The sequence below is a fragment of the Geotrypetes seraphini genome, chromosome 10, assembly GCF_902459505.1.
Source record: "Geotrypetes seraphini chromosome 10, aGeoSer1.1, whole genome shotgun sequence".
NCBI classification, from domain to species: Eukaryota; Metazoa; Chordata; class Amphibia; order Gymnophiona; family Dermophiidae; genus Geotrypetes; species Geotrypetes seraphini.
In genome coordinates, this window is record NC_047093.1 from 46,840,283 (window position 1) to 46,867,756 (window position 27,474).

The 27,474-nt window shown below is 42.8% G+C and overlaps 1 protein-coding gene across 9 annotated transcripts in view; it reads left to right on the forward strand.

Annotated features, from left to right (window-relative positions):
- The first annotated feature begins 5,843 nt into the window (after positions 1 to 5,843).
- The window catches only part of MYOCD (myocardin), a 157,723-nt gene continuing 136,092 nt past the window's right edge, over positions 5,844 to 27,474 (forward strand). For 7 of the 9 annotated variants that reach the window (XM_033962042.1, XM_033962039.1, XM_033962038.1 and 4 more), the window contains exon 1: positions 5,844 to 6,161. Coding sequence is in view for 2 of the 9 variants with exons in the window: in XM_033962036.1 (XP_033817927.1) it covers positions 6,107 to 6,161 (55 nt within the window). In the remaining 7 variants the exon portion in view is untranslated. The remainder of the gene's footprint in view (positions 6,162 to 27,474) is intronic. The other 2 variants (XM_033962044.1, XM_033962040.1) reach the window with 2 other exon arrangements.

Sequence of the window (27,474 nt, forward strand, 5' to 3'; positions counted from 1 at the left end):
GGGAAACAATTGGGTGGGGGAGGGCTTCAGAGAGAGATTTAAGGAGCTGCCTCCAGGTCACAGGTCTTTTCCTGTTCCTTGGAAGCGGATTTTCCTGCCCTCCCATCTTAGAAGGAAGAGAGGGTAGCTAATTGGAATTGTGGCTTGAGATAGTCACAGCGGTGGTAATCCTGAGCTACTGGGGTTTTGGGGGGGCTCATCAGGTGATGAGTGGTTGTGCAAGAAATGAGCTCTGTGAGCGGTTTGGTTTGTGCCAGGTGACCCAGAAAGTTGGCACAGAGGTCCATGCCTACCCCTAGGCCCCAGCTTACATTGTAGGGCCAGGACTCTGTACCTGTGAATTGGTGTGGCTATCTACTTTAGAATCGATCATTTGATTTGATGTGAATGTGGTTTTGCCTTGATTTTTTTTTATATTTTATATGGTGGGGGGGGGGGTGTCTATGATGTTGTCCAGACATGTCTAAGTTATATGTGGAAATCATAGGGAAACAAGATTTTACGTATGACTTGGAAACCGCATAGTTGTATGTGGTTTATAAATTTTTTAATAAATAAATAAGTCTGTGTGGTTATATTTTGTCAGTCGCTCGGGAAGTTATTCATCTGTTCAAATGTTTAATAAATAAAGCTGTGCTCTAGTTTTCTTCCCAATAAAAGAGCCTGATGCATTATTATTACTGAAGTTAAAATAATTGAGTATAAGGATATGTGTCTTAAAGAGGGAGGCTGTTTAAGGCATAACAGAGCTACTCCAGATCCAAGTTTCAAGTTTATTAAAATTGTGATATAAACACAATATCAAATATTTTCAATGCGCATAACAATACTGTAAAAGTTTTTTTGGGGGGACAAAATAAAACAATTTATGCAGGTAAACATACAATCGATGTACACAATTATTTAGTGATACATAGGGAAAGAGGAGTGAACTACAATTGTTAAAGAAAGTAGAAAAACATTTAAGGAAAAACAACATCAGGAGGGTAATTGAAAATGTTTTACAAATAAAGCTAGGTCTAAAAGTGAAAGGGAGAAGTTGTGACCTATATATAGATCTGGTTAGGTTTAAGTATTTGAGCCTGAGATTGTTGATAAAAGAGTTATCCTGTTTATGACTCGAATGCATCTTTGTATAGGTGGCTTTTTAATGTGCTTTTAAATTTTTCTAAAGAAGTTTCACCACGCAGATAAACTGGTAACTTGTTCCATAGCTGGTGTGCTATGATTGAAAAAGTGTAGCTCTTCTGGTGCCTATTACTTTCAGAGACGGGATGGTCAGCAAATGCTGATCTTAGAGATCTGGTTGGAGAATATGGTATCAAATAATGATGTAAAAATATTGGTGTGTTGGTTTGTTGAATTTTGAAGGTTAATAGTGCAATTTTATAGATTATTCTATGTGAAATTGGTAGCCAGTGTGCTTTTTGTAAAAGAGGAGTGACATGATCGTATTTTTTGGAGTTATTTATAACCAGTAGACTCCTCCTCCTCTGGGTAACAAAACCTAAAATCCAAATCCAATCCAACGCCAAGTTGTGGAGTTGATAGTGACATCATCACAGCAACCCTACATATTGGGAAAAGTATGAATGTCATATATTATAATGAGACTAACATATTACTTTAATTAAGACAGAGCTTATTTTAAAAGGCACATAAACAGTGTCAATGTAATTTTTTTCTGAGCTAGGCCAGATCTGCAAGCTACATTTTTTTTTTAATAGAGCACGTGATCCTTTTTTTAATTATTATTATTTCTGCCAAACTCAAAGAATAACTGTAGACCATTAATTTTCCCCCAAGTCTTGCATTTTGGATAAGCTGAGACATAAAAGTAAGTTGGACTCAATTTTAGAATGAAAAAGGTATTAGTGTGTATGAAGACCTAATTTGACTCTAGTACATAGCTCTAATTTCAGAGATTTGAGCTGCTCACCACATTTGAGGTCAGGAAGGAATTGATTTTATCATTAGTGTAGAATTGGCTACAGATGCTGGGTGTTTTTCCACCTCTCCCTTATGAATAGAGAACTGTTATGAAATTGCATTCATTAGATCTCTAATCTCCTTCCAACCTCACCAGCTTTAGAAGTATATGGTTCTTTATATGGGAAGCCATCAATGTAGGAGATATGGAGAAGAGGAACTAGAAGGAGGCCAAAGAGATGACCATGACAAACTAAGGGCACCTTTTACAGGTGTGCTAGCGTTTTTAGCGTGTGCTTAGCGCACGCTAGCCGCTACCGCCTCCTTTTAAGCAGGCGGTAGTTTTTCAGCTAGTGCGTACGCTAAAAACACTAGCACACCTTTGTAAAAGGAGCCCTAAGTACGGTAGATTAATTATACCTAAATGTCTTTTCAAACATCATAAAAATTTACAGTAGAAAAAACTGTACTTAGAAAAGAGCATTTTTCTATCCAGTTTTAAACCGAAATTCTGCAAGCATTTTACATAGGTAGACTGTTTCTAAAGAAATGTCACATAACTTCTAGACATAGGGCCTCTTCTATTAAACTGCGCTAGCAGTTTTTAGCGCGGTGAGCCGCGCTGAATGGCCTGCACTGCTCCTGATGCTCATAGAGTTCCTATGAGCGTCAGGAGCAGCACGGGCCATTCAGCATGGCTCTCTGCGCTAAAAACTGCTAGCACAGTTTAATAGAAGAGGGGGTGGGGATAGTTCTTTCTTTTGAATCTCTGCAATACAGAAAAGCCGCAGAACAACCGGAAGGGTTCACCTCCATTTCCAGATTCATCAGAGAATTTTAACCATTTTCACTTGCTGTGTTCGTAAAGTTATTTCACAATTAAGGATGCAGGTTGTCCAACAGGTTTTCTCATAAACCACTAGGTAGGTTTCCCAAACTAGGTACTAGAACCATCAACCAGGAGGGAAGGGGTAAAACGCGGACCTTACGGACCTCGCGAATCTAAACCCGCACGTCTGTTAAAATCTGAGGTCCGTGCCACTTTTAGTCTCAGCATAGGTCATGGCTCTGACAGACCTCTATGACAATTTAGCTGACGGATCCTAATGCTTTTCCCTCCCTTTGCTGAGACTAAAAGTGAGACGGACCTCAGGGCAAAAGTTTTGCCACTTTTAGTCTCAGCATAGGGAGGGAGAAGCATTAGGGTCCACAAAAGCTAAATTGTCATAGAGGTCTGTCAGAGCCATAACCTATGCTGACACTAAAAGTGGCGAGGTGCTGTGTTAGTCTATTTTGTATTCTGGTTCTACTTTGTTGTTATTCCACGGTTGCCTGTACTTTGTAGGTTGCTTTTCTATTTGAAAATAAAAATTGATTGCACATAAAAAGTGGTACGGACCTCAGGGCAAAAGTTTTGCCACTTTTAGTCTCAGCATAGGGAGGGAGAAGCATTAGGGTCCGTCAGAGCTAAATTGTACAGGAGAAGTGTGTCAAAGCAGCTCCTGATTGGTGAGGCCCAACTTTAGTACAGGAAGAGGTGGTCGGAGCATACCGCGAGTGATTTCCTTCACTCGCCGGTGCTCCGGCTGCCCTCTCCTATCTCTCCTGCCTAAAAACCGTATTCACAGTTTTTCAACATTTGCGGGGGTTCCTGGAATGGAACCCCCATGAATATCGGGGGAGTACTGTATATGTATGTAAAACAACCAAGAATAAAGTGGTGGTGCACATGTGAAAAATGAATTACTGTGTGAGGTGAACTGAAATGATGAAAAGACAATGATGGTAAAGCAGAACAAATGGTGATAATTTGTCCACAAAAAGGTGTGGTAATAAAAGCTCTAACCCCCCCCCCCCTCCACACACACACACACACACACATTTTTTTATAAAATTGTATCACGGTTTTTAGCGCTGGCCGCAGCGGTAACTCAGAAGCTCATAGAATTCCTATGAGCATGGAGCTGTTAACGCCACGGCCAACGCTAAAAAACACGCTATGGTTTTGTAAAAGGAGGAGGGGGAAAAGGTGAAACGTGATGACAACATTGTGGAAATTCCTCAGTGAAAATGATCCACCGGTGCAGTGGCCAATGAAACTAATGAAACGGAAAATAAACTAGTGAAGAGAGGGGTGAACTAAATAATATCAGCCTACGACATTATGAAACCCAGAAGTGGTATTTTAAAATCACATACTTTGGCTGTCTTTTTTTTATTAGATTTTTCAAACATAATTACCAAGCATAACTTGTAAAGAAAGCAATATTAGACATACATATTCCATCATAGTAAACAATATCAAGAATAAAAATTAATTGGCTAATTATTCTCAAGTCCTTGAATTGGATCCAAAATGTTATAGTCCAGCGAGAACAAAAGAAAATTCAATAAGATTCAAGGTTGGTTAAAGCGTTGAGTAAAGGTGTATATTCCATCTAAACAGGGCTCAGGCTTTTTTCCTCTTCCAAGCGAGACAACGACAAAAAGGTTGTTAACTGGCTTGGCTCAAAAAAAAAAAGACATATTTAACAGAGCGATATAAAACAATACATTTACAAGGGTGCCGTAAATAAAAGGTGGCACCCGAAGATGTAACCCCAGGTTTCATTAACAAAAATTCACGGCGACGCTTCTGCGTCTCTCGTGTCAAATCGGGAACATTTGTACTTTAAGGCCTATAAATTATTTTTGTCAATTTTTGAAGAAAAGTTTTAATAACCATGTTTTATCAAGTGAGAGAGCTACTGATATAATCCAAGTGGATGGCACTGCTGACTCTTTATCAAATATTTCCAGCATTTGAGATACATTTAGGGCTTTTACGAAGGTGCGCTAGCATTTTTAGTGCATGCACCAGATTAACGCGCGCTAGGCCAAAAAACTACTGCCTGCTCGAGGAGGCGGTAGCGGCTAGCGTGCGTGACATTTTAGAACACGCTATTCCACATGTTAAGGCCCCAACACGCCTTCGTAAAAGGAGCCCTTAAAGACTCTTGATCTGGTAAAGTTTTTAAAACTTGATTTTTTTTTCAGGGAGATAATAGAGGTAAGATTTCCTCTGAAATTCCCAATATTTCTAGGAAATATCTTTTAAGCATTTCCCTAGGTGTTACAGAAGTAAGCCTAGGGAAATTATAAGAACATAAGCAATGCCTCCGCTGGGTCAGACCTGAGGTCCATCGTGCCCAGCAGTCCGCTCACGCGGCGGCCCAACAGGTCCCAGGATCTGTGCAGTAATCCTCTATCTATACCCCTCTATCCCCTTTTCCAGCAGGAAATTGTCCAATCCTTTCTTGAACCCCAGTACCGTACTCTGCCCTATTACGCCCTCTGGAAGCACATTCCAGGTGTCCACCACACTGTTGGGTAAAGAAGAACTTCCTAGCATTCGTTTTGAATCTGTCCCCTTTCAACTTTTCCGAATGCCCTCTTTTATTATTCGAAAGTTTGAAGAATCTGTCCCTCTCTACGCCCTTCATGATCTTGTAAGTCTCTATCATATCCCCTCTAAGTCTCCTTGGCTGTCTTAACTATAAAACCCTAAAAGTCTACAAAGAAGCAAAAAGGGATCTTTTTTTTTATTGTCCCCCCTTCTACCAATTCAGCTTTATTGATCAGACGGCGATGGATTTGAACAGGTAGTACTGGCACTCAGCTCTCCCGGTGGCCCAGAGGGGACACACCCCGTCAGCCTGCCTCCTTGCTGAGCCCATGCCAGAGCCACACATACCTCTCTGCCTCGTGGCCCGGAAAGAGTTAAGTCACGGTCTGTTGATGTTTCAGCCTGGATTGAGACTCTCCAGCCTCGAGACAGCGCAGGCTGCGCCGATTGGCCGGGCTACTGCCGCTAGTGCGAGGGATCAGATTACAAACGTATGCCTTTAGTGATAATCCTTTACTAGACTATGACATCAGCGGGAGCCGGTGATGCTGCCGATAGTAAACCCTGAGTCGAAGGGAGGAGGGTCTTTGCCGGCTGTACATTAATGACTTCAGCCCGGGAGAGGGCTGGCCAGTCGCTCCGTGTGCTGGGCCAGTGCTCGATGGACGCAGGCCTTTCCCAGCCATCCAGACACTGGCTAGCTCGGCTTCCAGCCCCTTCGTCCCCCCGGAGCTTCGGGTCGGCTTTGACTGAGGGGCTTCCTGGCACTGGAATTCTGCTCAGAAGCTCACGATGACCCTTCTGGGCTCCGAGCACTCCTTGTTGATTCGGAGCAAGTTCAGATCAGGTAGGGCTGAAGCAGCCGGCAAAGACTCTCTCCCAGCAACCGAGGGAACCCCTATGAAATTCCCCATCTCTAGCCTCCCCCCCCCCCCAAAAAAAAAAAAAAAAAAAAAGTGCTACCAACCCACCTTGCGAGTTGATTTATTGCCCGGGTCTTCACTTTTCTATTTCTGCACTTTCTTTGCTTCTCTCAGGTTTGTACTTGTGTTGAGAATTAGCCTGAAACCCCCTCAACGCCTCGACTGGTGTATGATTCATTCCCAGTTTGGCTCGTGTCAAGATCAGCCTCGTGTTCTCCTTCTAAGCCGAGCACCTCCTGTAGAGAGGTGCCTGTGGGCCAGTGTCATTCCAGCGGTTACACAGGTGTTGGGTAGGCGAGAGAAGTGGCAGCTGGGCAACTGAGCCGCCCTGGCACCTGCCCACCAAACCTTCACAGTTGGTAGAAGCTGATGGAGGTGAGAGTAGCTCAGCACTGGTGAAAACGGAGTATTCCTAAAAATAAAAGAGGTGGCTGCCAGGGATTGGAGCCCAATTAGCAAAAGGAAAGATGAGTCTTTCATTTATATTTTCAAGAGTTGCAGAAGTTTAGCAGAATACGTGTAATGGAAAGCTCAGCACAAGAAGCTGTGGTGTGTTGGGTTGGTTTATTTTTTTATTTTTTTTGACCAAAATTAATTTTCCATAGCAAGCATGTATTATCAACCTTTGAACCAAAACATGAGTATATGCTCATGTGTGTGTATAAACGGCCGAAAGCATACTAAAATCTCAGAACAGAGCTTGTGATCGGTCCTAACACAGTTATTTATTCTTCATACATTTTATATATATATATATATTCTGAGGTTTCCCGAAAAGTCCAAAGGGGATACAATGAAATCAAGTGCTAGCCCTCAAATAATGATTATGTATCTGTGTTGACAGGATTATGAGTGGTTAGTGCATACGATTTCTTTATAGGTGGTTATGTATGATAGTGTGTGACTATGTGGAGACAGGTGTCTATAATGGGATAAGGGTGTGTATATATATTGTATAAGCACACCTTTGCACAGTGAATAGCATTTGCATTAAGGAGTTTACTGATAAGTCTGTATCTCACATGTGTCTATAAAATGTGTTTATTTATAAGGGGAGTATATGAAAGTATACTTTGGGTTTATTAGAATCTATATAAATGTGTGAATGGTGTGTGTTAGGTATATAGATGTGAGCAAATCTATAGAGTACATCTTTTTGACACAGGTGAGAGAAGCAGATATTAAAATGCCACTGGTTATAATCTAACATAGTTCTTGAACAATGTAACTAAACGCAATGGAATCACATTTAACATTGTATCTATTCGTCTGCACATAACTCATATTAAGAGATCACAGACTGGAGACACAAGTGCTAGATCTAAAGTGGGGATTTAGACTTCTGAATGGTCAGAGAATGGCTTTTTCAGTACATAGAACCTGAGTTTTAAGCTGTATATGAATATTTAAATATACAGGTGTTTATTTACAAATGCCCAGGTATATGCTGGCAACTTTCCAGGTATATGTCTGGCCACAGCCCTGCTCTCATGACCCACTTCATGTTGACATTTCAAGGATTATGTCATATCCAGATCCAGGGGAGAATAGATAAACTCTTCATTGGTTTGGAAGCAATGTCATATTTTCAGCCAGCACAGCCCTCTGCTGCCCCCTATCTGCAAAGAGGGTTCAGGTTATTATTCCATCATAGCCTCTCAAACCAAAGTCATTCTCTTGCACAGGGTACACAAATCTGTTTTCCTTCCCCTGATGTAGAATTTCAAGATTTCACAACATATTTTCAGTGGTAGCTTTCCTGATGGCAGACACCATAGCCATAGAAGTCTGTAGATTCCCATGCTTCCTTTGCCGTAAATTTATGGCTTTGCTGTCAAACTGCTCTGATTCCCACACTGTGAATGCTGTCCCGTGCCATTTGGCTGCTGAAATTTAAGAATTGTTTCCTTGACTATTTTGCAATTCTTGGATATCTTATTTATGGAGTGGAAATTGTCACAACCTGAGTTTTCACACAATGTGCTGTTGGCTTAGTAGTTCCAAGTTTCCAAGCTTATTTAAAATTTTATTAAATCTCTTATCAAAATCCTAAACGATATACAAAGCCATTAAAATTTAATAGTGAATAATTAAAATAAGACATACCGACATACTAAAAAAAACAACAAAAAACCAATAGATCAGACCAATAGTTCCCATCAGATTATTCTCTTGGTTTTGGGGAAGGGCTTGAAACTGCATTGACAGTCTTTTCCAGTGGGTGCTGTAGACAGGTTCCACTCTTGCCTTCCCCTCATAGTGTGACTCTAAATGACAGGAGAGGGAGTGAGGGAAGATTTCCAGACATTAAGGGGATGGGCTGGGCTGACTCAGAAGTTCCTTGGGGTTAAGCAATGATGGCAGTGACTTTCGAAATGTCCCTTGGAACTTTGCTACAGCTGATGTGTCTGGGTAGATTATGTCCTCTGAGTTAGTTCTAGATAGAGCTGGAACTGGAACTTGACCAGTTGCCCTTCTGTTCGCTGCCAGTGCTGCATTGCACTTAGAAATACAAAATCCCAGCACAATGAATTCAGATATTTAAGTTCCCCCTTTTTACACTGCTGGAATCTAGTTTGCTGTATTGTGCTTTGATGATTATGGAGAATTTCAGTGCTTTTGTTCATTTGTCTTTTTATTGGTAGTTTCCAGGGCAATCAGAGGCATACTTTGGTGATGTCTCTCCTTATTGATAATGCATTGGAATTGGTTATCAAGGTGATGCTACGTAGCCAAGGAAATCTATCTCATGGACAGTCACTGTTGGAACATAGAGGCGATAAGGCTTAAAAAAAATAATAATAATTCATTTGATTATTTTTAAGGTATTTATATACTGCTTATTATACTCACAGGAGAATCCTAGGTGGTTTACATTGTATGGTGGTCAAATGCTGTATGAGGGCCACTGAAAAGTTCTCAGCCCAACCAACAAAGTTGAGGTAGTCTCCATTGAGGGCTATACCACTTTATCCATTGATTTTCCACTTTTTTTTTTATTCCATAGGAAAAATACGGAACCAAAAAAAGTGGAAAATTGCTATACTAACAACGTATATAGCTCTCAATGGAGACTGCCCCAGCTTTGTTGGTTGGGCTGAGATCTTTTCAGTGGCCCCCCTCACAGGTGTCTTTCCTATCTGCCCCGGTGGGCTCAAACTCTATCTAGTGTACCTGGGGTAATGAGGGGATTAAGTGACTTGCTCAGGGTCACAAGGAGCAGCGAGGGATCTGAACCCATAGCCTCATGATCTGCTGGGGTAAGCTGCTAAGGGAAAGAACTTGAATCTACTGCTGCATGGCAGATCAATGACACAAGTTGTGAACCTGGAAATTTTTTTTTTTTTTAAATTCCAAATAAGTAATTAACTATCTGACATTTCATTTCATGATCTCCCTTCTTTTGGGTGTTTCTTATAAGAAAATAACCTGAAACAAATACACAGACACAAACCAAAATTCACAAAAAAATGTCAGTAAATATCACATAGCAAATTATCCCTCCCTTATACAAAGCCATGTTAGGCTTTTTTTTTTTTTTTTATCGCCAGCCATGGCAGTATTAGCTCCGACGTTCATAGGAATTGTATGAGTTTTGGAGCTATTGCGGCTTTGTAAAAGAAGCCCTATGTTCCAAAACAAAATATGTTTTAATGACAGGTACAGGAAATTCACCAACACCTTCATTACTCTTTTAATCATCGATATATATATATATATATATATTTTTAACAACTCTTTGAGCATAATTCCATTCAAAAACTTTGGGCTCCTTTTACTAAGCTGTGCTAGCTTTAGCAGGCGGTACATTGCCACGCGTGCTAGACCATAACGCCAGCATTGAGCTGACGTTAGTTTTTCCGCATAGTGTGCGGTAATTTCCTGCATGCGCTAAAAACGCTAGTTCACCTTAGTAAAAGGAACCCTTTATCTTGAAAAGTATAAGATATAAAATGAGTTCTCGTTAGCAATTTCAAAAAGTCTTCCACACCTTAAAGAGGAAGAGCTGTGGCTCACTAGTGGAGCTGCTGCTGCTTCTGCACCTAGAGGTTACGAGGTCAAATCCCAGCCCTGGCTCAGTCTCTTGTTCTCAGTACATTGGATTAATGTAATGTGCTCTATCAGTATCCAAGAAAAATTTAAAAAGGTTGCAGATTATTCAGAATACTGATGTGCATTTGATCTTTGGACTGAAAAGAACCGATCAGGTGACGCAGTATTATCTTAAACTGCACTGGTTGCCAATAGAGGCAAGAGTGGTCTTTAAGTTTGGCTGTACAGTGATACCTTGGAATCCGAACTTAATCCGTTCCAGAACCCCGTTCGAGTTCCAAGACAATTTTTCCCATTGAAAATAATAGAAACTGGATTAATCCGTTCCTGGGTCCCACAAACTCAAATTTTAACAGGAAATACACTGGATTTTAAGGTAAAAATATTAACAAATATTCCAAAGCAGCATTCAGATTCTGGGGCACAAACACACACATACGATGTGCAGGGCGTTCGGATTCCAAGACATAATTTACTACAAAAAAAAGTTCGGATTCCAAGTCGTTCGGATTCCGAGGTACCACTGTATATGTTCCAAGGCTCTTGGTGGGTTATTACTCAGTTATCTTATGGCTCATTTTAGATTTGCCAACAGAAAACATCTACGTGATCTTCGACTCTGATTTTCCTTCTGTAAAAGGGTGTGCATATAAACGCCTCTTTAGTAAGATCTTAGCGTATCAGGCAGCATTACGGTATAAACAATGTAGTATGTATTTTACTTTACCTACTTCTTACCTGGCATTTAGAAAATCTATGAAGACTGTTTTAATCGGGAAATATTTTGATTAACTATGGGCTCCTTTTACGAAGGTGCGCTAGCGTTTTTAGCGTGCACACAAGACTAGCACGTGCTATAGCGCGTGCTAGCTGAAAAACTACCGCCTGCTTAAAAGAAGATGGTAGCGGCTAGCGCATGCGGCATTTTAGCACGCGCTATTCTGCGCGTTAAGGCCCTAATGCACTTTTGCAAAAGGAGCCCTATGTTTATATCATGTACACCTGCATTTTAATTTTTGGTTAACCACACAGAACCGCAAGGTAGCTGCGGGGTATAAGAAATTTTGGTATGTTATGTTATGCTGCTCTTTGTGACCCTGGGCCAGTCACTCAATCCTCCAGTGCCCACCACTTTGAAATGCCAAAGCAGCACAAAGGCAGTATACAAATTCCCATTCCCCTTAAGTGGGCTAGCAGTCCACTGTGCACCAGTAACAAATAGCTGTAAGAAATGTAGGTGCCTCTTTCATAGAATTACCCCTACCTTAGCTTCAAGATTTTGTGTTTAATTAAAAAAATAAAAAAATTAATAATAATGGTCCTGCAACCTTGGCAACTGCATTCTGTTTGTAGAAGCCTTTGGACATATCTTCTTTTAGACAAGTTTATAGAGAGTCAGTGTTTCAGATCAAGAGGGCAGAGGGTGAGGAAGTGGAATGAACTTCCTCTGGAGTTATGTAGGTCTGTTACATTTTCGTAACCACCTAAAAAACATTATTCTTCACTCAAGTTTGCTGCACCTAAGCATCGTCTATATTGTTACCGTTTCACTATTGCATTGTTCTATGTTATTAATGACTTGCTGGTCACCCGGCATTGCACGGATATTTGTTTATCCCAATCTTCCTTTATTGGATCGATTTTTACATGTCACCCCCTTCCCTCCCCCACAGTATTTTTCCCCAGATAGTAAGTCATATGTATACCAAGTTTGGTTGAAATCTGTCCATACGTTTCAGACTTATCCTGGAACATATATACATACACAGATACATAAGAACATAAGAAGTGCCTCCACTGGGTCAGAACTGCGGTCCATCGTGCCCAGCAGTCCGCTCACGTGGCGGCCCAACAAGTTCAAGACCTGTGCAGTTATCCTCTATCTATACCCCTCTATCCCTTTTTCCAACAGAAAATTGTCCAATCCCTTTTTGAACCCCAATACCGTACTCTGTCCTATCACGTCCTCTGGAAGCGCATTCCAGGTGTCCACCACACGTTGGGTGAAGAAAAACTTCCTAACATTTGTTTTGAAGCTGTCCCCTTTCAACTTTTCCGAATGCCCTCTCGTTCTTGTATTTTTCGAAGGTTTGAAGAATCTCTCCCTCTCCACTTTCTCTATGCCCTTCATGATCTTGTAGGTCTCAATCATATCCCCTCTAAGTCTCCTCTTTTCCAGGGAAAAGAGCCCAAGTTTCTCTAATCTCTCAGTGTATGAAAAGTTTTCCATACCTTTTATCAGATGTGTCGCTCTCCTCTGAACCCTCTCGAGTATCGCCATATCCTTTTTAAGATACGGTGACCAATATTGTACACAGTACTCCAGATGCGGATGCACCATCGCCCGATACAATGGCAGTATAACTTCTTTCGTTCTGGTTTTTATACCCTTCTTGATTATACCTAGCATTCTATTCGCTTTCTTAGCGGCCGCTGCGCACTTTGCCGCCGGCTTCATTGACTTTTCCACCATTACCCCCAAGTCCCTTTCTTGGGTACTCTCATTCAATAACATCCCTTCCATCATATAGCTGTACCTCGGGTTTCTGCTTCCTACATGTAATACTTTACATTTCTCTACGTTGAACTTTATCTGCCCTCTCGTTGCCCATTCCTCTAGTTTGTTCAAATCCCTTTGCAATTCTTTGCAGTCCTCTTTAGTCCGAGCACCACTAAATAGTTTGGTGTCGTCTGCGAATTTTATTATTTCGCACTTCACCCCTGTTTCTAGATCATTTATAAATACAGTGGAACCTCGGTTTGCGAGTAACCCGGTTTGCGAGTGTTTTGCAAGACGAGCAAAACACTCAGCAAACTTTTGCCTCGCAAAACGAGCATGTTCCGATATGCGAGCACCTCCCCCCCACTCTAACCGGCATCGCACCCCCCGAACCGGCATCGCAACCCCCCCCTCCCCCCGCGAGAACCGCATCACACCCCCCGTGCTGAAAGCGGCATCCACCTGCCCTTCCTCTCAAACACACTCCTTACCCCTTCTGCTGGTTGTGAGAATGAAAGCAAGCTCCCGCCTCTTGCCAGAAGGCCTTGAGCATGCGCAGATGCTCAAGGCCCGGCCCGCAGGAATCCCCCCTAATCCACGGGACTCCCATGGGGACCCCCCTTTGGCCCACGGGACTTCCACGGGGACCCCTCTCTAGCCAACGAGACTCCCATGGGGTTGGAAGGCTTTGGAAGCAGGGTTCGTCCATATAATATAATGGACACGTCAGTCTTAGTAAAAGAGGAGGTTTATAAGTTAATTACCTGAACAGAAAACAAAAAAAGGTTTCCACCAAAGAGATTCCACAAGGAAAACAGCAGCGCAGACACAAAAGAAACTGTGGAATTGATGATCCTGTCAGAAGTAATTGCTGCTTTTTATGGGGACGGGCGGGGATGGAGGTAATTCCTTGCGGGGATGGGTGGGGACGGAGAGGATCCTGATGGGTTCGGGTGGGGACGGAGAGGATCCTGGCGGAGACGGGTGGGGACAGAGAGGATCCTGGTGGGGACGGACAGGGATGGGTGGGATTTCTGTCTCCGCGCAACTCTCTAGTTTAAACAGCATTTTTTACTGACCTTTGGCGCCTATAGGGGCCTAAATATCTGTGTTGGGGCCTAAATATCTGTCATTACTCCCTCCTCCACCCCCCTCCCCTTTTACAAAACCGTGGAATTAACAGCTCCAGCACTCATAGAAGTCCTATGTGCATTGGAACGGTTACCGCTGCGGCCGGCACTAAAAACCGCGCTATGGTTTTGTGAAAGAGGAGGGAGGGGGTTAAAGCAGTAAGTAATTTGTGGATGATTTTTTTGTACGTTCTGTCCTGTGTGTTGTTTTATGATGCGTGTATTAACAATTTGTACCTCGGTTAAAACTGTGGGATAATGCAGGCTATAAATATATTAAATAAATAAATAAATAAATAACAGCTATGCAAGTTTCAAGTTTCAAGTTTATTGAGATTTTGATTTAAACGCAATATCAAGTATTTTCAATACATATAACAATAATAATTTAGGGGGACAAATAAAACAGTTTAAAACCATAAACATACAGTTTTATCCATAGTTACATTAAAGATTGATTTAAAATAAACAATTAAAAATAAAATAACAGTTAGGGAAGAACAACTTTAGGAGAGATATTAAAGACAAATTTCAAATGCCCCACTTCTAAACATAAAATTATGTGATCCTCTGACCTGTGCACACCCCATTGTGGGTTGCCCCACATACATTCATATACCCACCTACAGGCACATATTATACCATGGAACTTAGATCAGTGATCCCCAACCCTGTCCTGGAGGACCACCAGGCCAATCGGGTTTTCAGGCTAGCCCTAATGAATATGCATGGAGCAGATTTGCATGCCTTTCATTTCCATTATATGCAAATCTCTCTCATGCATATTCATTAGGACTAGCCTGAAAATCCAATTGGCCTGGTGGTCCTCCAGGAAAGGGTTGGGAACCACTGACTTAGATGACATGGACGTCACGTAAGCAAGAGTCTGTCAATGTTATGAGCGACTGTGTGCATAAGGATACAAACACCCAGACAAGCATCATTCTTGGTCCTTGAAAACTAACGGCAAGTAATTTTAGGTTCAAACAATTTTTATTGATGCAAACACAGCAAATACCCCAAAGATGCACAGTACAAATAATAATGCATCATATACAATAATAGAACAAGCATATACAATAAAAGAGTAACATCAACCAAACTCCCTCCCCTTCCTTCTCTACATAGGGCAAGTGAGATTAATGAGGGTGGAAACGTACTCCAAAGCCCTGTACTCTTACAAACCCCAAAAATGTCACACCACCCCTTCCCCCCACCTGAACCACTTATCCTATCTTTGACTAATTGCCAGAACCTTCAATACACCCCATTTCCCCTCCTCAAACCCCCCTCTCCTCCCCCCCCCATGATACTCTCCACCCCGCCCCACCAGTACTCACCATTACTCTCCCATCCCAACTAAATAACAAATTAGGACACCCATCTTAAAAGTAATTTTATTTTTATACAGTAATTATTCTAACTTGAGCAACAAAGCAACCAAGGCTTTGCTACCATTTGGATCTTTGTGAACTTGATTTTCAGCTCTGACAGAAATTAAATAAAAAAAGAGAGAGAGAGAGAGAGAACAACTGCAGATGGTGGATGATGAAATACATATTTCTTTGTCAACTATCAAGCCAAGTTTTGAGCTAATTTGCACTCAAAAACAAGCACATCCATCACATTGATTAGCAATTCTATTCTATCTACTTTTAGGGGGTCTTTTACTAAGGTGCACTAGCCGATTTAGCGTGCGCTAAATGCTAACGCGCCCATTATATTCTATGGACGCATTAGCATTTAGCATTGGGTAGCATGCCTTAGTAAAAGACCCCCATTAGTTTCACCACTGTTACAATTACCCACATACATGACTTAAAGAACTTTAAATAAATAACTCTCAAATTTAATTTTTGGGGTTTTGCAATTTTATAATTTCAATTATAATGTGTCACAAAAAACATTTGCTCCGTTTAGTGTGCCAGAGCTAAAAATGTTTGAGAGCCCCTGGATTAAGGTATGACACTTTATGAATCCTCCAGTGGTTCCTATCCCCCCTCCATTTCCTCTGAAAATGAAACTGAAAGGAGATAGTAGTCTGTAAGCAGTGACGAAGTGAGGCGAAAGGCGCCCAATATGGTGGCGACCTTCCCCACCCACCCCCGTCTGCTCCTTCCCTGCCCCCTTCTGCCATGCACGTGAGCTTCTTCCCTACCCCATATCTCTTTAATGTTCCTGACGTGAGCAGAAACCCCAACCTGCTGCTTGCGCCAACATCAGCGGGTCCAGGAAGTGACATCAGAGGAAGAGCTGATTGGTGCGAGCAGCAGGTTGGGATTGCCGGTTGCACCGGGAATGTTAAAGAGGTACGGGGAAGGGAAGAGGTGAGCATGTGTGGTAGTGGGGGAGGGGGCACCAGGAAGGAGCATGGGGGTAGACAGGAGGACAGGAGCTGGCACCCCCACCAAGACCCCTTCCCCCCACCGTCTCTATGACAGTTTCAGGTGTGATGGGCATTCTTAGCAAAGCAGGAAGAAAGTCTGAGGAGTAGTCTAAATCGACTTGTGTCCACTCTACAGTTCCAGCGATATTTCTGATGAACTGATTTGCCTAAATATTAATTGCTTAAATTATACTACCTCAACATAGCTGCGACTCTAGAATTGTATTATTATTCAAATTATTTTTTTCAGTTCAATGGCATTGTTTGACTGGCTTTTCTCATGTGATCTGAGTTCTTCTGTGGGCTTAAGAATCACGGAAATATTGCTCCATCTCCATGATTCTTATGTCCTTGGTAAGAAATTGAATTGCAGGAGAAAAACTAATCAAGAACCAAGGTTTCCCAGCCCTTCTCTGATATGTAACTAGTTTCAAGCAGGTCAGATTATTGCAAAAAGCAGTGATGGCATTCCCGTGGTTTCAATATCTCGGTATAGCTCCCAGAGATCCAGTTACAATAGATGTTTCAGTTGATTTTTTTTTTTTTCTTCTAATATCTTTCAGCTTCAATTTGCAAATCCAAATACTTTTATTTTTTTTTTCCATTGGTTTGTCATCTATTCTAGCATCTCTAGTATTGCCACCTCAATAAGTTTAATATCTGGCATATTACATATGTTCCAGATGTCTGTCTTTATCTTAAAATCCCACAAGATTTTGACTTGCTTATTTTATAAGACTTTTTCAGTTATGCTGATCAAAGCCATTTTTTTACACGCATTCCAGTGTATGATCCTTTCAGCTCTTATCATACCATTCCTTGTATTATAGTTGGGTCGATTTACAAGAGGTGATCTATACTTTCATCCTTGATTGTACACAGCCAACACTCGCTGTTTTCTGAAATATGTTCAATTTTGGTCTTGAAAGTATTTGTTTGTAGGGCCTGTTCTTTAGCTGCCACAATGTCGTAGTTGCTGTGACTTCTCTTTTAAGCATTTCAGATTTCAGCCTCTTCCATGACAGATTCTGATCTACTGTTCTTTCCAGTTCATGCAGATATTGACCATGGAGGAGTTTTTAGTTCTGTGTGGTTCCAGCTTTGAATTAATTCTTTCATGTATTCTTACTGTCTTCAGGAGTTGTTCCTTACAAACTTCCATAAGCAGTGCCTAATATCTGTAGTAGCAGTATTTTTATAAGACTAGCAGGAAGATTTTATTGAATCTGGTTTAATTATAATCTAATATAATAAAATGCTAGGCCGCGCATGCGCACTAAAAAAACGTGTTCCCTGAGCTGTCCCGTTTTTTTTAGTGCGCATGCGTGGGTTGTACGTCACCAAACTCGACAACGCAAGCCATGTCCGCCGTCGGCCTCGAGCTCCTGGGGGCCGGCGGCTCCTGTCGCCCAGCCGGTGCTGAGTCCCCCCCACTCCCACTTCAGCTGGCACCGACGGTTTGAGAATGAGGGAGAGAACAACGCAGCCAGACGGACCGCGGGAAGGGAAAGGGGGGGAGGGTTTCGAGGGAGCCGGCTGGCCGCATAAATTATTTTAATTTGAAATCTGCCGCCGTCGCCGCGGCTCCTCTCTCATCTTTCGACATAATATAAGTGCAGCTCATGAGAGGAGCCGCGGCGGCGGCTTTGAAAACGGCTCCCTTAGTTCGCTGCATTTTTTTTTTAAGTTTAAAACTGCCGCCGTGGCTCCTCTCACGATCCCGGCCTGTGTCAGAGAAGGCTTCCGACGCAGGCCGGATCGTGAGAGGAGCCGCGTAGGCATCTTTAAACTTAAAAAAAAATCCAGCAAAGAACTAAGGGAGCCGTTTTATCTCCATGCTGCTACGAAGGAACAGGTGAGGGGGAGGGAAATGCTGATGCTGATGCACAGGGAGCAGGCAGGCATGGCAGGCAAGCAGGGGAAGAGGGAAAGGGGCTGCTTTGGGGGTAGGGGTGTGCTGGGGGCACATAGCAGTCATGGGCAGGGGATCACAGAACAGGCAGGCATGGCTCAACAAGGGGAGAGGGAAAGGGGGCTACTTTGGGGTGAGGGGTTTCCTGGGCCAGACAGCAATCATAGGGGGGAAACAGAAAGGGGCCACGGAGCAGGCAGGCATGGCACAAAAGGGGGCAGGGGCATTGGGAAACGGGGCTGCTTTGGGGGGAAGGGTGTTCTGGGGGCACACACCAATCATGCCGGGGAAGAGAAGGGGGCCACAGAGAGATAGGCAGGCATGGCGCAAGACAGAGACACAGACAGAAAGAATGACAGACAGACAGACAGCATCCAAGCACAGAGAGAGAAAGAAAAAAAAAAACAGTCGTCTATTCTAGCACCTGTTGCACAGGGGGAGAACGAAAGAGATGCTGATGGACAGGGGGTTGAAGAAAAGGAACGGAGGACTAATGTTGGACAGGGGGAGAAGGAAAGAGGTGCTGCTGGACAGGGGGGAGGTAAAACAAAGGGAGAAGGGCTGCTGCTGCATAAGGAGAGCAGTGAAGGGGTGGTGGTGGACACAGGGGAGGTAAAAGGAAGGGAAAATGGACAGGGGGAGCAGGCAAGGGGTGGTGATGGACAGCCAAGGAAAAAGAAAGGCAGAAAGAAAAAAGCGGCTAAGGAGAGAGAGAGAAAGAAATAAAGACAGACACACACACATATGTTCTAGCACCCGTTAATGTAACGGGCTTAAAGACTAGTACTTTATATACTGCTTAGCACAGAAGAGTTAAAGCAGTTTAAAAATGTAGAGCTCTACAGATATGTACAACAGGCAGTTCCTGTTTCTTGAAGCTCATATGTCTAATAAAGACAGACAGATAGGAACCTCAGGAAAAACATATAGAGGCAGATGCGAAGGGCTTAGAATTATAATAGCAGGCCAGAAATAGAGAGTGAGACCTTTTAAGAACATCAGAGTTAGATCCGCGGAGGGGCATTTTCAACAAGACTAAGTCTGAGTTTGGATGTTATGGGAAAGACGTCTAGAAATCCAGTAGAGAGAATAGAATGTTCATTATCAAAACTGTAAGACTCTATCTTTTTTTTGTCTGAAAAATAAATTATCTAACTCAGGGCTGTCCAAGTCCGGTCCTCGAGATCTACTGGCAGGCCAGGTTTTCTGGATATCCGCAATGAACATGTATGAGAGAGATTTGCATACCAAGAAGGCAGTGCAGCAAATCTCTCTCATGCATATTTATTGTGGATATCTAGAAAACCTGGCCTGCCAGTAGATCTCGAGGACCGGACTTGGGCAGCCCTGTGCTAGACTGTTGTGCAACTCTCAGTTTGAAGCCTCTCTGACTAGATGATCATGGACTAATGAACTCATGAACTAACCAAGATCCAGTTTTGGATAAAAGTAATCACAATGACTGTAGTATGTGTGTGAAAGTTGGGAAGTGAGTGTGAGTGTGAGTGATGGGGATTAGGTTCACTGACTAAATTATTCTGATATTCATTAATAAATGAAGTATTGATAAGTTGTACTATAATTAAATGAATTGTGGGAGATAATATTAAAATTGAATTGATTAAGATAATACTTGTTTGTATTAAAGATTTAATAACTGGTTTTAAGAATGAGTTAATGAATATGCATGAGAGAGATTTGCATATAATGGAAGTGACATGTATGCAAATCTCTCTCATGCATATGCATTACGGACATCTTGAAAACCCGACTGGCTGGGTGTCCCCCAGGACAGGGTTGGGAACCACTGGTGTAAGTGGTTTACATTCAGGTACTCAAGTATTTTTCCTTTTCTGTCCTGGTGAGCTCACAATCTATCTCAGGGGTAGGCAATTCCGGTCCTCAAGAGCCGGAGCCAGGTCAGGTTTTCAGGATATCCACAATGAATATGTATGAGATGGATTTGCATGCACTGCTTCCTTGAGATGCAAATCTATCTCATGCATATTTATTGTGGAAATCCTGAAAACCTGACCTGGCTCCGGCTCTCGAGGACTGGAATTGCCTACCCCTGATCTATCTAATGCAGGGTTTCTTAGCTTGGTCCTGGAGTACCCCCTTGCTAGTCAGGTTTTCAGGATATCCGCAATGACCGAGTTGAGAAACACTGATCTAATGTACAAGGGGCAATGGGGGGGACTAAGTGACTAGCTTAGGGTCCCAAGGAGCAGGATGGGATTTGAAGTCACAATCTCAGAGTGCTGAGGCTGTAGCTCTAACCACCACACCGCACATTCCTATTAGAATATCAGTGTTGGTATTGGGTTCCTAAAGTTACTTGGCTTACCTGTCTTACCGCCACTTTTTTAATGGGCACAGACGCTGTGTATATATTATATAATATCTGCCCCATTAAAAAAAAACTGAAAAAGTACACCCCCACCCCACTGATGATGGCCCTCCCCGCCATCTCCCTGACAAACCAGGGCCTAGATTCACTAAACAGGATTGGTAAGACCGCAGGGGTCCGCTCTGATCCGATTCTAAAAGAGCTATTGATGCACTAAAAATTTTGCATGTAAATGATTTGCACTGAGGTTCATCATAATCCCCGTCTCTCCTGTACAATTGATCGCTGTCAGACCAACTCTCACGCAGAGCCGGCAAGGGAAGCCCAAACAGCTGAGAGGCAGGGGAAGCCCTGAAGCAGCCTCCTACCACTCAGCTGTTCGGGTCTAGAAATCTTTTTTTTTTCTTTAATGGGGCACAGATGCTGTGTGAGTGTGTTACAGACACAAAATATCTGCCCTGTTTAAAAAAAAAAAGCACTTCCCTCCCCACCAATGACGGCCCTCCCCGATGTCTCCCCGATGAACTGGCACCAGGGACTGACAACCCCCTGCACCAGTGAAAATCAGCATGAGAAATGCCCATTCCCTACAGCCTTACCACCGCCCCCCCAGGCAAGAAAAAATTGGCTGGAGGAATGCCCACCCCCTCCTGTCTTGCTGACCTCCCCCCAACACACAAACACACACACACAAGAAAAAATCAGCAGGAGAGATGCCCACTCCCTCCTGCCTTGCCAACATCCCTCATGAGAAAAAATTGGCAGAAGGGTTGCTCACTCCCCCTGCCAACAGAGGCTACCTTGTGCCAGGTGCCACCCCCCCAACCATCCTTTGCCCTCCCCATTGGGAGGAGCCTAATACCCTGATTGGCTCAGACACCTAAGGCCCCTTCTCTTGGAAGATGTCTGAGCCAATCGGGGCCTTAGGCCCCTCCCCATGCATCACATGATTCACTGAGGAGAGGAAGGCCACCATTTTGGATCGGCAGGCCTTAGAGCTGGAGGGACTGAGCATCTTCCCTGCTCTCTTCACACAAAAGTACTGGGGGGACTCAGGGGGTGAGGTGATGTCAGAGGAGCATTCAGTGGCAGGATGGAGAGGGCATCCCTTCTGACATTTGTGGTGGAAAAGGGGGAGGGGAGGGTATGGTTTCAGGGGGTGGTGCTTGGTATGGGGGGAGCCTCCATTGGCAGGAGGGAGTGGGCATCCCTACTGCCAATTTTTTCTCACGTGAGGGGGGTCGGCAAGGCAGGAGGGATTGGGTATCTCTCTTAATTTTTTCTCATGCGAGGAGGAGTCAGCAAGGCAGGAGGGAGTGGGAATTCCTCCTGCCAATTTTTACTGGTGCTGGGGTCAGTCTCAGGTGCCGGTTCATCGGGGAGATGTCTGGGAGGACTGTCATCAGTTGGGGGGGGGGAAGGACTTTTCTTTCTTTTTTTAATGGGGCAGATATTGTATGTGTATAGCACACACATAGCATCTGTGCCCATTTAAAAAAAGAAAGGTTTCCTACCCCGAACAGCTGAGTGGAAGGAAGCTGTTTTGGGGCTTCCCCTGCCTCTCAGCTGTTTGGGCTTCACTTGCCTGCTCTGCGCATATGTGAGAGTCACTCTCACAACAATAAATCGGGAGAGATGGAGATTATGACGAACCTCCATATGAATCGTTTTGCATGTAAAATTTTAGGCAGGGGTGTCCAACCTGTAGCCCCGTGAAGTATTTTGCGCAGGCCCGGTCGAGGGCGATGCAGTGTTTTCCTCTGCTGCCCCTGGGTGTTTACCGTCTTGCCTGCTCCCTCCTCTATCTTGCTGCAGCGTTTGTGTGTTTGTACGGCCCCAGAAAAAAATATTTTTGGCCAGGGAAGCCAAAAGGTTAGACACCCCTGTTAGTGCATCAATAGCTCTTTTAGAATTGGCCAAAAATCAGATCGGAGCAGACCCACGCGGTCTTACCGATCCTGTTTAGTGCATCTAGCTCTCAATGTCAGTCCTCAAAATTTACAACCCAGTTGGGTTTTCAGGATTTCCACAATGAATATGTATGAAATCTATTTGCATACAATGGAGGCGGTTCATGCAAATAGATCTCATTCAAATTTGTTGTGGAAACCTTGAATATCGCTGATGCATAGTATAGGCAACTTATCAAGATGCAATTTAAAATTCTGCTGAATGAAACCTGAGGCACCCAATACGATGGGGAATATTTCTGTATTTTTCTGCCGCATTTTCTTCCATGTCTGACTGCATTGTGTAGCTAAGATCTTCTCTCTCTCTCCACTCGATGCACAGAACAATCACTTGGCACAAAACTGTCAACATTGTTCTCATTATTTTTTTTTTCCAATACACTGATGTCCAGTTTTCTTGCATCAGGCTTTAGAGCAGTTGGAATGGGAATGTCCTATGTGATCATAATTGCTTCATTTTTCCACAATTCTCTCAAGATCATTCCAGTGTCGGAACAATGCTGCAGTGTTTACAATGGAGATGGGCCACATTATTTTGCCATCCTACATAGGACTATGCAGCCACCTGATTTGTAACTGTTTCTAGCTTTTCATTACAGAACTGCATGTTACTTTTCCCAGTTAGTAAGCATGGAAAAATATATCTGTAATTGATCATCCTGGGCTGCAACTATCAGCCTTTCATGCTTTGATTTCTGTTCACCTCTCTGCAACCAAGTTTTATTAAAAATTCGATAAAACGCTTATAAATCATTTCTAAGCAATTTACATTAATGTTCAATAATTTTTATTGAGTTTTAAAAATAAAATATACATAACAAAAATCTTACAAAGAATATCATCTCAACTCAGTTAATACATTGTAGATATATAAATTTTAAAAAAATCAACAATCAATTATTATCACAATACAGACACGATAAGTTCATAGTCAGATGCGCGCAAGACTGCACACAATTGTCCGCGCGCATTTGACTTGCCCCCGACACAATAAAGTACCTCCCAACACTTCCTCCTCCCTTCCCATCCCCCCTTCCCCCCTCCACCCATCCCATTTCCAAATATTACTAATAAATAGTGCTTCACTTTATGATTACAAATGTAATGAGTTCACTAAAAAAACTGCATGCTTTAAGCGATTTACATTAAAATTATGGTATAAAATAAAGGAAAAACAAAGACATTACCTAGACAAATACTCACAAGAAGCAAAGGAAAGAAGGAAGAACTACAATTTTGATAGAAAAGTAACATTCATGGTATCACTTGCTGATGGGAGGGAGTGGGCTTCTCTCCAGCCCAGGGGGGGGTGTCGGGAGGGTGTTGCTTGGTGGAAAGAAGGAGCGGGCATCTCTCCTGCTGATGAGGAGGTGGGGTTTGCTTGACTTTGGTGGTGGGAGGAAATTGGCACCTCTCCTGCCGATCTTCAATTTGTTTGGGGGGGGGGGTTGTGGGTTTATTTAGCGCATGTGGGTTTATTTAGCGCAGTGATGGGCACATGCAAATTTAGCAAACCTTTGCTACTCTCTGCTTACCTCATTTGCATGCGTGTTTTTTTTGGAGAATGACTTGCCTTTTTGAAATCACTACAATAATGGCTGTGATAGCGGCCCATCGGTTTTTAACGCGACGTTTTGAGAATCTAGCCCTTAGTCTGACCTTTTCTTCATCTGGTGTTCTAGGTACAGCTTTTATTGGTTTTATTTCTTACTGATATGAGTTTTAATGTGATTTTAACTGTTTATTTGTATATTGATGTTGTATTAGACTCTTGACAAAGGCACATTAGCCAAAACACTGCCAGTGTCAAGTCCATCTGTTTACTTTACGCCGTGTTATCTACCAATAAAGAGTACCTTGGATTACCCACAGGGCCAGATTTTCCTATAGGCTAACTAGGCTTCAGCCTAGGGCCTCAAAATCAAGAGGGGCCTACATTCAAATTGTTAGCAAAATTAAAATTACACTATTCTAAAAACAGTGAACACTAAAACACTGAACCGAAAATAAGGAGAAATTCTACGCTTCGGGATCGGAACCGGCTCCGGCCGCAACGGGGCGCCGACTCGGCTTCTCCCTTTCTTTTTCTCGCCCTGGGAGGAGGATTGGGGAGGGAAAGACGTCAGTTCGGAAACAGCTGGGCAAAGCCCAGCCCCGCTGGGAGAGAGGCAAAACGTGGATCCGTCAGGACAGGGCAGCCCAGACTGGCATCGGGGGGGGGAGGGGTTCAGTGGAAGGGGGATGGGAGGCAGGCAGACTGGCATCGGAGGGGAGGTGGGGGGGTTTAATGGAAGGCAGGCAGGCAGGATGGCATGGGGGGTGTTCAATGGAAGGGGGATGGGAGGCAGGCGGGCATTGGAGGGGGGTGAGGTGAGGAAGGACGCACTGGGGGCACTATGGACATAGGAAGGGGCAATGTTGTGTGTTATGTTTGATTAGTTATTGTTACAAGTACTATATATGGTGCTGAGAATAAATTTCCAAATAAGTGTTCTCGACTTTTTTTTATTTATTATCCGTGTCACATTTTTTATAAAGGTTAGTACCAATAACAACATGTTTCATTTAACATATTGATATATATCACAGTAATGATGTATTTTATTATCTCTCATGTAATTTACAAACTTAAAAATGGGAGGTGAAAGGGCCTCATAAATGGAATAGCCTAGGGCCTCTTTTCATCTAAATCCGGCCCTGATTACCCATCACTGAGCATGCAACATCTTTTGTCTCACGACTCCTCTATTTGCATAGTTGTCCTCGTCTGTGAGATCTGACTCAGCTCATATCCAAGGTTGTTCTATGTACAGAACCAGCTCTAGAACCTAACCAAGTAGAAAGTGCAATGAAACCATTGAAATAGCCTCTGATAGTACAGATGCAAACTACTGGGAGACACTCGGGAGGAAAATATTATAGCAATACATGAATGCTTTCCCCTGTGCAGGTCTTGCTGGAATGTCAATAGCAAAAATATATACATATTTCTGCTTTGGAAAGTTATCCCAGGCAATTTTTGCACTGATATTTACATTTATATAGGCCCAAATTTTCTGAGTGTATTTTTAAGTTTGTGTGCTAATACATAGTAACATAATAAATGACGGCAAATAAACACCTGAACGGTCCATCCAGTCTGCCCATAAGTTATAGCCATTTAAAAATACATGATTAGATTAACTTGGCTCTTCTTTGATATTTCTAGGCCGTAGACTGTATAGTCCATCTAGTATTGTCCTAGGTTACAACTGCTGAAGTTGCCATCTAATCAGGCCATTGTGACATAACTGCTGAGGTTGGCTCTTATTGGTGAAATGAGGCATTATGACATCACAGCCCCAGCTCTGGTTACCAGACACATAGTAATGTAATGTAATGTAATTTATTTCTTATATACCGCTAATCCGTTAGGTTCTAAGCGGTTTACAGAAAATATACATTAGGTCCAATACAATTATAAGTAAGATAGGTACTTAGAAATTCCCTTACTGTCCCGAAGGCTCACAATCTAACTAAAGTACCTTGGGAAAAAAAAAACAATTAGTAGAATGATAAAAAAGTAAAAATAGAGATGGAGGAAAAAAAATAAGATTATAAACATTCTAGCATGACTATATAGTAACATAGTAAATGATGGCAGATAAAGACCTGAACGGTCCATCCAGGCTGCCCATAAGTTATACCCATTTTAAAAACCCTCCTCTATTCCCTGTAGCTATTTTAAGCACACACAAGCTGCAAGGCCTGATTCTATAAATGGCACCTATGTTACGGCACTACTAGGTGCCCTAATCATGGACGACTAGCGACACCTAATGAAAATTCATGAATAACTTAATTTTTAATGGGTTAAATGGCGCGGTAATTGACCATTAAAACCAATTTTAAAATATTTTTATTGATAATTAAGGTTGCACGTGGCTATCCATGCAGTGTCTAGCAATGCTTAAGTCAGGGGTGTCCAACCTTTTGGCTTCCCTGGGCCACATTGGCTGAAAATTTTTCTGAGGCCACACAAATGCGCAAACACTGCAGCAAGACAGAGGAGGGAACCGGCAAGGCGGTAAACACCCGGGGCAGCAGAGGAAAACACAGCATCACCCTCGACCGGGGACGCACAAAATACTTCACGGGGCCGCAGGTTGGACACCCCTGACTTAAGTCGAGGTGCCCTCTGAAACTTAGGGGATCTTATACCTGAAAAGTAGGTGTGGTTAGGGGCAGAGAATAGGTGTGGTAGACTTTGGCATCATTAGGTTTCTGAGTTAGGTACCGGTAAATTAGGGCAAGTAAAACCTGGCCAAGGTGCCACTATGCAGGATTCTATAAGCAGTACCTAGCTTTTGATTGATAACCGCGCAGACTGGCGCCTGGAAGTTAGACACAGTTAGGCGCCATTTATAGGATCAGGCTCAAGCTGTACAAGTGTAACTTTGTGCCTATCAAACTTATTGGATAAGCATTTATTTTCATGCATAAAATACTGCTTTTTGCCCAGATATGACTTTTAAGGTTTGCCCTCTTAGGGACCTTTTGTCATAAGCAGTCAGCAACAATGATAAAAAAAAAACTGCAAACAATCCAAAACACAGCACTGAGACTTATCTATTCATTCAGGAAACATGACCACATCACAGAGGCATACCTCAACTCACACTGGCTTCCAATTCCAACAAGAATACTATTCAAATTCTACTGTCTACTATTTAAAACCATAAACGGCGACAGCCCAACCTACCTGAACAACCGCTTCATCAAACTACATCAGCTAGACACAGGAAAACGCACACTCCATTCACGTACCCTCCAATCAAAGAAGTCAAACGGAAAAATCTATATGATGGCCTCCTAGCCACACAAGCAGCAAAACTCGACAACCAAATCTCCAATCTACTGATTATGACCCTAGACTAGAAAACATTCAGAAAAGAAA